This window comes from Colobus angolensis, unplaced genomic scaffold, assembly GCF_000951035.1.
Source record: "Colobus angolensis palliatus isolate OR3802 unplaced genomic scaffold, Cang.pa_1.0 Scaffold25, whole genome shotgun sequence".
Taxonomy (NCBI): Eukaryota; Metazoa; Chordata; class Mammalia; order Primates; family Cercopithecidae; genus Colobus; species Colobus angolensis.
Window position 1 is genome coordinate 4,314,444 of NW_012115710.1, and position 10,047 is coordinate 4,324,490.

The following is a 10,047-nucleotide window of genomic DNA, read 5'->3' on the forward strand; positions in this document are numbered from 1 at the left end:
GGCGTGGGCAAGAGCGCGCTAACCATCCAGTTCATCCAGGTAGTGGGCCCTCACCCGGGAGGGTGTCCCTGGGACCCAGAACTGAGCCCTTGGGGGGATCCCCGAGACCCCTTTTCCCCCTTGACCCGTCACTGAGACCCTCCTATAAGGCCCTCTAATCTTAAAAGATCCCCACAGATTGTAACCTAAACTCTTGGAGAGCCTCCATCCCCTGCAGGGGGGAGCCTTCCTTCTGCATTCGCATCCTGAGACCCACCATTCCCTCCCCCAGTGCCCCAGACCCCGCTTACCTGCTGACCTAGCTTTGAGCACCTCCTGGGAGCATGCTAAATATAGAACACTCACCCCATTCGGACCCTAAGCACTCCCAGGCCCCTCCACCACGCCCTCGGTGCCACCTTCCACCACCCTGAGCCCTATCTCCCCCAAATCCCAGTCTCCAACTTCCCCTCTAAGCCATTGAGAACCTTCCTGGGAGAATGCCAATGCCCAACACCTTTGAGATTCCCCCACATTCTGTATTTTTTTTTTTTTTTTGAGACGGAGTCTCGCTCTGTCCCCCAGGCTGGAGTGCAGTGGCACGATCTTGGCTCACTACAACCTCTTCCTCCTGGGTTCAAGCAATTCTCCTGCCTCAGCCTCCCGAGTAGCTGGAACTACAGGCGCGTGCCACCACGCCTGGCTAATTTTTGTATTTTTTAGTAGAGACGGGGTTTCACCATATTAGCCAGACTGGTCTCAAACTCCTGACCTCGTGATCGGCCTGCCTTGGCCTCCCAAAGTGCTAGGATTACTGGCGTGAGCTACCTTGCCCGTCCCCACGTTCGATTCTTAGCCCCTTCCATGACCGCCCCCAGAACCTAGAAGTTCTACACAGACCCTGGCCCTGAGACACTTCTGGGACTACCCAGCCCTAAGACAGTCCTGCTTTCCAACCCGAGATTTAAAAAGAGATCCTGCCCCTTGGCCATTCCAGAAATCTCCCAAGACCCCAAGTCCTGACAATCCCCCATTCCTCAAGACCCAAACCTCCACTCTCCCACCCCACCCCCAAGGAAAACCAGCCCCTCCTCCATCCCGTGCTTTCTCCACTGCAACTCCCTGAGCTGCTCTCGGAAACCCTGGATAGCTCTCAAATAATCTCCAAAGAAGAAGCCCCCAGATTCTTGGCACCCCCAGAAAGACCTACTCCTTGGGAGTTTCTCTGACCCCATAAATGAACTCAGTGTTTCTAAGACTGTATATACTATAACCTCCCAAAACCCCTGCGCCACCTCAGGGCTGGCCCCCAGTTCTCAGCCCTGAGCTTCTCACGCTGTGCTCTGAGGTCACGACCCTAACTACCCCCAGAGCCACAGTCCCTCCCAGGGCCTGGTCCTTATAGCCTCCCTCCAGGACAAGCCCTCACCAAGCACCCCTGTAACTGACAGATGCAGTATTCAGACCCCTAGCCTCCAAATCACCCCTTCTTTCCTGAAACTCCACCCCTACCCAGGAAACCTCCTCCTCATTCCTGAGGGAGGTCCTCCCTGCTTCAAAGAAATCCTAGAAAAGTGTCTCCGCCTGAGATGCTACTGCAGAGGCCCTGGGGCCCCAGGACACCTCCACTCCACCCCCACCAAAAGACCCCAGCAAGGGCCTGGGAGGGAGCCCTTCTTGTGTAGAGAAAGGCCCCAGCCCTGGGCCCCTTGCACCCAGAGGCAGTCCCAGAGCTGGCCTAAGGCCTGGCTGGCAGCAGGCAGGACCCAGGCAGGAAGGGAGGGGCCGGGGCCCGAGGGTGGGGCAGCCTCTCCGCAGCCGGATTGGAACCGGGACCTTCCCCTGGGAGGAGACGCTGGAGGCCGCCTGAGCAGGAGGAGGGGACGGGGGAGAAGGAAGAAGAGAGGGAGGAGGCAGAGGAGGAGGGAGAGATATAAACAGGCAGTCTGGACAATAACGCCTCCGATAACCGATACATTCAATATTTAACAGGGATTTGCTCTGAATCTCGCCGGTGCTGGATGGAGTGTAGTGCTGTTCTTAGCCTCCTTTTTCAAATGAAGAAACTGAGGAACTGAGGCTCAGAGAGGGGAAGTGATTTGTTCAGTGTCACACAGCTAGGATGTAATCATGATGTGGGACATGTACCTTATACCAGAAAGAGGACCAGGAGTGACTCAGAGAGAAGAAGACTGGTGGGAGGCAGGGAAAGGGGGGCAGGGGAGCAGCTACCCAAAGAGAAGGGGACAGAGACCCAGACAGAGGGAAATAGAGACTGAGAGAGACACAGGGGACAGAGACCCAGAGAAAAGGGGGCAGAGACCCAGCAACAGGGACAGACATTTAGAGAGAGAGAAAGACAGGGTGGGGCGCGGTGGCTCACGCCAGTAATCCCAGCATTTTGGGAGGCCCAGGAGGGTGGATCACCTGAGGTCGGGAGTTCGACACCAGCCTGACCAACACATCTCTACTATAAATACAAAATGAGCTGGGCATGATGGCGCATGCCTGTAATCCCAGCTACTTGGCAGGCTGAGGCAGGAGAATTGCTTGAACTCGGGAGGTGGAGGTTGCAGTGAGCCGAGATCGTGCCATTGCACACCAGCCTGGGCAACAAGAGCGAAACTCTGTCTCAAAAAAAAAAAAAAAAAAAGCCGGGTGCGGTGGCTCAGGCCTGTAATCCCAGCACTTTGGGAGGCCAAGACAGGTGGATCACAAGGTCAGCAGATCGAGACCATCCTGGCCAACACGGTGAAACCCCATGTCTACTCAAAAATAGAAAAAATTAGCCGGGCGTGGTGGCGGGTGCCTGTGGTCCCAGCTACTCAGGAGGCTGAGGAAGGAGAATGGCATGAACCCAGGAGGCGGAGCTTGCAGTGAGCCGAGATCGCACCACTGCACTCCAGCCTGGGCGACAGAGCGAGACTCGGTTGAAAAAAAACTCAGAGAGACAGAGAGAACAGAGACCCAGAGAAAGGGGCAGAGACCCAGCAATGGGGACAGACATTTAGAGAGAGAGGGACAGAGACTGAGAGAGGCATCCCAGGGGCAGGGCTTCGTCCTGTCTGCCAGGGCACTACAATAACTATCCTCTCCCCATCCTGCCAGTCCTACTTCGTGTCTGACTACGACCCCACTATTGAGGACTCCTACACGAAGATCTGCAGTGTGGATGGCATCCTGGCCCGGCTGGACAGTGAGGGCGGCGGGCATGGATAATGGATGGGGGTGGTGTCAGCGGGGGCTGAGGGCTCTTGGGGGTGACTGGGGGGAGCCTGGTCCCCACAATGGCCCCTCTCCCTGTCTCTGCAGTCCTGGACACTGCGGGCCAGGAGGAGTTCGGGGCCATGAGAGAGCAGTACATGCGTGCCGGCCACGGCTTCCTGCTGGTGTTTGCCATTAACGACCGGCAGAGGTGACGGGTTGCCGGTGGCGGAGCAGTGGGTGGGTGTGGGGAGGACCTGGGCTCCGCAGCTGGCTGGATCTCATGCCTCTGGCTTCACTCGCAGTTTCAACGAGGTGGGCAAGCTCTTCACGCAGATTCTCCGGGTCAAGGACCGTGACGACTTCCCTGTCGTGTTGGTCGGGAACAAGGCAGATCTGGAGGCACAGCGCCAGGTTCGGGACACCCCTCTTTGTGGGGACCCCATCTCAGCCTGTGAGGCTCTTTTCAGCATGCCTGTCCCGCATCAGCATCCTCCTCTGTTCCTGCAGTCCTGCAACTGCCACTGTCACACAGCTCACCTAGATGGGTTACCCCCAAACCGGACCTTCGGGGTCCCCAGCATCACCGAGCAGAGGGCCTAGCACGCAGGTGTCCTCAGGAGAGGCTGCAGGATGGAACAAAGGACATTCACCCCTATCCGCCAGCTCTTTTTGCCTCTTCCTCGTGTTCCTCCCTTCCAGCCAACCTCCCACCAGCCCTAGCACCTCCCCTGCTCATGGCCAGCCCCCTCCACGGCTCCCCAGTTCCTCCCCAGGTGCCAGATGCCCCGCACGGATGCGCCCCTCCTTTCCCTGCTCCCAACACTTCCCCCCCCAACGATTTCCACACAGAACTCATCCATTTGGCGAAGGTTTTGGGGATTTCCAGCCTCTGGGGCTCTGCTGGCCTCTGCCGGGAACACCCTGACTTCCCGGCCTGCCCACTCCTGGTGATCTAAGGCACAGCAGGGCAAGTGTCCACGAAGCCCGCCCCCATCCCTCACTTACAGGACACCAAGCCCCTGCGGCATCTCCCTCCATAATCTCTCGGGAGCTCTTCCTCTTTGAGTTCTCACAGTGGGTCACCTCTCCTAGAGTATCCAGCCTGCCTGTCTGTCTCTCCAGCTGCGGTCACCTTGAGTGCAGGGACCTGACTCCTCTGTGTCCCCCGCACCCCCAGGTCCCCCGATCAGAAGCATCTGCCTTCGGCGCCTCCCACCACGTGGCCTACTTTGAGGCCTCGGCCAAACTGCGTCTCAACGTGGACGAGGCTTTTGAGCAGCTGGTGCGGGCTGTCCGGTGAGCCGAGTCCCCTTCCCGTCGTCCTTGTCCCCACCACTTCCACTCCAACCTCACTGGCCTTTTCCCACAGGAAATACCAGGAACAAGAGCTCCCACCCAGCCCTCCCAGTGCACCCAGGAAGAAGGGCGGGGGCTGCCCCTGCGTCCTCCTGTAGCCCAGGCAAGAGAGAAGCAACCAGCACAAGCTCTCGGGACCAGCTGCCTTCACACCTTGCTGTGTGACCTGAGGCCCTCACTTAGCCTCAGTTTCCTCATCTGGGTCTCCCAGGACACATCACATGCCCACCCTTACTTCCTGGCCTCTTCTGGGCTACTGCCACTGTGTGCCTTCTGCCAACACCTCCTGTCCCCACCTAAGCCTGGTGGGGGTGAGGGGCTCCGGGTCACTGCTGTATATAACTCCCATCCCCCAGAATAATAAACGTCACTGCCAACGTCAGGAGGTGCTTTCTAAAAAGGTAATGAGGGTTGGGCACTGTGGCTCACTCCTGTAATCGCAGCACTTTGGGAGGCCGATGCGGGAGGATCGCTTGAGTCCAGGACTTTTCGACCAGCCTGGGCAGCATAGCGAGACCATCTCTTAAAAAAAAAGGGCAGGGGAATGAACTCTGGGAAGGTGAATGAATTCAGGGCACACATGTTCTAAAGCCTCCCTCCACCTAGAACCCTCAGATCTAGAACCTATTGCTTGGGGAGGAGCAGAAGAATTTAAAAAGCAGAACCAAGTGCCTGGATCCCTACTTTCCCTTCAACAGGGCAATTCTACCCTTTTCTGTTTGTTTTTGTTTTTATTCTTTTCTAGCCTGTGGCCAGGCTAGAGTGCAGTGGCGCGATCTCAGCTCACTGCAACCTCCGCCTCCTGGGTTCAAACGATTCTCCTGCTTCAGCCTCCTGAGTAGCTGGGACTACAGGTGCATGCCATCGCTCCCAGCTAAATTTTTTTGTATTTTTAGTAGAGGTGGGGTTTTACCGTGTTAGCCAGGATGGTCTCAACCTCTTGACCTGATGAGTATTTTCTTGGGATAAACTTTGAACATCTGTTGAAGGAATTTTTTTTCCTAGAAAGTTATAGAATGTGCTCTTCAATATGGTAGGTAGAAGCTACATGTGGCTATCTAAATTAAAATTAAATAAAATTTGGCTGGTTGCAGTGGGTTATGCCTGTAATCCCAGCATTTTGGGAGGCCGAGGAGGGCAGATCGCTTGATCTCAGGAGTTCGAGACCAGCCTGGGCAACAAAGTGAGACCTCTATCTCTACCAAAAATACAAAAATTAGCTGGGTGTGGTGGCACGTGCCTGTAGTCTCAGCTACTCAGGAGGCTGAGGTAGGTGGATCGCTTGAGCCTGGGAGACAAAAATTGCAGTGAGCCAAGGTGACGCCACTGCACTCCAGCTTGGGCGACAGAAAGGCTGTCTCAAAAAACAAAAAATACGGCCAGGCGCGGTGGCTCACGCCTGTAGTCCCAGCACTTTGGGAAGTTGAGGCGGACGGATCACAAGGTCAGGAGATCGAGACCATCCTGTCTAACACGGTGAAAACCCCATCTCTACTAAAAATACAAAAAATTAGCCAGTCGTGGCAGCATGCACCTACAGTCCCAGCTATGGCATGAACCCGGGAGGTGGAGCTTGCAGCGAGTCGAGATCGGGCCACTGCCCTCCAGCCTGGGCGACAGAGCGAGACTCAATAAATAAATAAATAAATAAAATAAAAATAAAAAAATAAAAGCCAGGCACGGTGGCTCACGCCTGTAATCCCAGCACTTTGGGAGGCCGAGGCGGGCGGATCACCTGAGATTGGGAGTTCGAGCCCAACCTGACCAACATGGCGAAAACCCATCTGTACTAAAAATACAAAAATTAGCTGGGCGCGGTGGTGGGCGCCTGTAATCCCAGCTACTCAGGATGCCGAGACATGAGAATAGCTTGAACCCGGAGGCAGAGGTTGCAGTGAGCCAAGATCGTGCCATTGCACTCTAGCCTGGGCAACAGAGCAAAACTCTGTCTCAAAAAAAAAAAAAAAAAATTTAATAAAACTTAATTCCTTAGTCAAATCAACATTTCAAGATCTCAATTGTCACACATGGCTAGTGGCTTTTTTTTTTTTTCTTTTTTTTTTGAGACAGAGTCTCACTCTGTCACCCAGCCTGGAGTGCAGTAGCAGGATTTCCACTCACTGCAACCTCTGTTTCCTGGGCTCAAGCGATTCTCCTGCCTCAGCCTCCTGAGTACCTGGGACTACAGGCGCATGCCACCATACCCAGATAATTTTTGTGTTTTTGGTAGAGACAGGGTTTCGCCACATTGGCCAGACTAGTCTGGAACTCCTGGCCTCAAGTGATCTGCCCACCTTGGCCTCCCAAAGTGCTGGGATTACAGGCGTGAGCCACCACGCCTGGCCTCTAATGGCTATCTTAATAGATAGGGCAAATAGACAACATTCCTATCATTGCTGAGTGGGCTATTGCATAGTGCTTTCTAGAACGTTCCAATAGAATGTTCTAGGACACTAGAAACAGGCAGCAACTCAGCTGCGTGTGGTAGCTCACGCTTGTAAGCCCAGTATTTTGGGAGACCGAAGCAGGTGGATCACTTGAGGCCAGGAGTTTGAGACCAGCCTGGGCAAGAGCTATGCCCTGTCTACAAAAATAAAAAGAGACAGGAAGCAACTGCTACAAACCCTGCCTGTCCCACTCTCACCTTCAATGTGTATCGAGAAGGGACAGGTGGGTGGAATGGTGTCCAAGCAGCCGTCTGGCAAGTTCTCAGTTCCAGAAAGTTCCCAGTGGCACTGACATCTGAATCTAAACACTAAATCCAATTTGGGGTCAAAGTGGACACCCCCCATCCAACCCCCCTATTCTGTCCTGGGAGGAGCAGAAGTGTCGGGTGTCTTAAGGCCACAGTGGGTAAGTGGATGACACACTTCAGTCTGGAAGCCCAAAGCCCATCTGTGTCCTAGGAACATCTTTTTCTTTTTTTTTAGATGGAGTCTCGCTCTGTCGCCCAGGCTGGAGTGCAGTGGCCCAATCTCAGCTCACTGCAAACTCCACCTCCCAAGTTAATGCCATTCTCCTGCCTCAGCCTCCCGAGTAGCTGGGACTACAGGCATCCGCTACCTCGCCCAGCTAATTTTCTGTATTTTGTTTGGTAGAGATGGGGTTTCGCTGTGTTAGCCAGGATGGTCTCGATCTCCTAACCTCGTGATCCGCCCGCCTCAGCCTCCCAAGGAGCCCTTCGTTTTTTACATTTTATGTATTTATTTGAGACAGGGTGCCGCTCTGTTGCCCAGGCTGGAGTGCAGTCGCATGATCACAACTCTGCAGCCTCAACCTCCTGGGTTCAAGTGATCCTCCTGCCTCGGCCTCCCAAGTAGCTGGGACTACGCGTGCACACCTGGCTACTTTTTCATTTTGTTGTGGAGATGGGGTCTTGCGGTGTTGCGTACGCTGGTCTTGAACTCCTTCCTTTAAGCAATCCTCCTGCCTCAGCCTCCCAAAGCTCTGGGATTACAGGCATGAGCCACCGTGCCCAGCCTGGGAACACTTAAGACTCTCCCCCACCGGGCGCGATGGCTCAAGCCTGTAATCCCAGCACTTTGGGAGGCCGAGACGGGCGGATCACGAGGTCAGGAGATCGAGACCATCCTGGCTAACCCGGTGAAACCCCGTCTCTACTAAAAAATACAAAAAATTAGCCGGGGGAGGTGGCGGGCGCCTGTAGTCCCAGCTACTCGGGAGGCTGAGGCAGGGGAATGGCGTGAAACCGGGAGGTGGAACTTGCAGTGAGCTGAGATCCGGCCACTGCACTCCAGGCTGGGCGACAGAGTGAGACTCCACCTCAAAAAAAAAAAAAAAAAGGCTCTCCCCCATCCCACCTAAGCTCTGGTGGGGGTGAGGGGGGGCAGTCCTGTCCACTATTTGCTACCCTGGAAGGCTGAAGTCAACTGGAGACTACCGTCCACCCACCTCCCAAGCCTGTGTGGCCATCTTTAAAGCCCTGAAAGTCCCAAACCTACCCAACACGCCAGGCTAAAACCCTCAACCGAGATGTCCCCATGCCCTGAACTTGAGGCTCCACCTGTCAGCAGTCAACCATCTGCTCCCTGTGCCCCGGGCCCCGATCCCTGAAGGTTCTACTCGCACCCATCCTGGAACCTGCTTCCTAGTCCTAGAGTGGAGTATGGCCTTTGCAAGGCCAGGCTGCCTGAATTCAAATCCAGCTCTGCCACTTCAGTCTCATCTGTAAAATGGGGGCAAATACAAAGCTACTTCACAGGGTGAGCGCGAGGCTAAAGGAGACGATTGCAGAGGAAGAATGAGCCCGGCGCATACTAAGTGCTCACCATCAATGACTGGCTGACACTTCTCCATTCTGCCCCAGAACCATGAATGTCCCTCTGTATCCCGGATTAGAACACTGATTAGCGGGCTGGGCATAGTGGCTCACGCCTGTAATCCCAGCACTTTGGGAGGGTAAGGCGGGCCAATCACCTGAGGACAGGAATTCGAGACCAGCCTGGCCAACATGGTGAAACCCCCCTTTCTACTAAAAATACAAAAATTAGCCGGGTGTGGTGGCGGGTGTCTGTAATCCCAGCTACTTGGGAGGCTGAGGGAGGAGAATCGCTTGAACCCGGGAGGGGGAGGTTGCAGCGAGCCGAGATCGTGCCATTGCACTCCAGCCTGGGCAACAAGAGCGACACTCTGTCTCAAAAAAAAAAAAAAAAAAAAAAAACACTGATTAGCTAATATCCCTTTCCGGGTTCTATTATCACAGAACCTTTGGCCTGTTCTCAACCTTCTTCCCTGGGAAAAAGTACGGCTCGGATGTACTGTGTCACTTGTTGGCTCTCTTCCCTGCCAGGACCTCTGTACACCAGGGGTCCACTCCTGCTGGATGGGGAGTGGTGGGGCAGGAGGGTGGGCAATGTTTCAGTCAGTTTCCAAACAAGCTCTGACACTTCCACCTAAGCGCCAGCTGCGGATACTGCACCCCCAACAGGAAGGAGTCCTGTGCCAACATCTCTCTTCCCAGATCTCACCATCCACGTGCCCCCTGCAGAGGATCGGAGTCTTTCCTACACAGGCCAAAGGGGCCAACTTCTTGGCTGGAGCACCCTACTTCTAGCAGGACCAAGATGCACTTTGAGAATGTGACAAAAGTTACCGCTTGCCCCCAAATGCTCCACACAACTGGCAGACCATTTTAGAAGGTTTACAGCCACCAGTGTCCCAAAGATCAACAGACAACAGCGAAAAAACTGGCATCTCCCTAGGCACTGTTAGTGCCAGCGATTATGTATTCGGTTCCTCCTCTCCCCTGTGCTCTGGCAGACCCTAGCAACGATTCTAAAGCTCTCCAGGTTTTGATGTCCCCATCTTTTTTTTTTTTTTTCCGAGGCAGAGTCTCACTCTGCCACTCAGGCTGGAGCGCAGTGGCATGATCTTGGCTCACTGCAACCTCCGTCTCCCAGACTCAAGCAATTCTTCTGCCTCAGCCTCCCAAGTAGCTGGGATTACAGGCGCCTGCCAGCATGCCCCACCAATTTTTTTTTTTTT

At 54.6% G+C, this 10,047-nt stretch overlaps 1 protein-coding gene across 1 annotated transcript in view; it reads left to right on the plus strand.

The window, feature by feature from the left end:
* The window catches only part of RRAS (related RAS viral (r-ras) oncogene homolog), a 6,879-nt gene extending 1,955 nt beyond the window's left edge, over positions 1 to 4,924 (plus strand). Inside the window, exons 2-7 of the mRNA XM_011946518.1 lie at positions 2 to 39; positions 3,088 to 3,175; positions 3,292 to 3,394; positions 3,489 to 3,597; positions 4,364 to 4,482; positions 4,556 to 4,924. Coding sequence (XP_011801908.1) covers positions 2 to 39; positions 3,088 to 3,175; positions 3,292 to 3,394; positions 3,489 to 3,597; positions 4,364 to 4,482; positions 4,556 to 4,640 — 542 coding nt within the window. The 3' untranslated portion in view covers positions 4,641 to 4,924. The remainder of the gene's footprint in view (position 1; positions 40 to 3,087; positions 3,176 to 3,291; positions 3,395 to 3,488; positions 3,598 to 4,363; positions 4,483 to 4,555) is intronic.
* Positions 4,925 to 10,047: the final 5,123 nt, after the last annotated feature.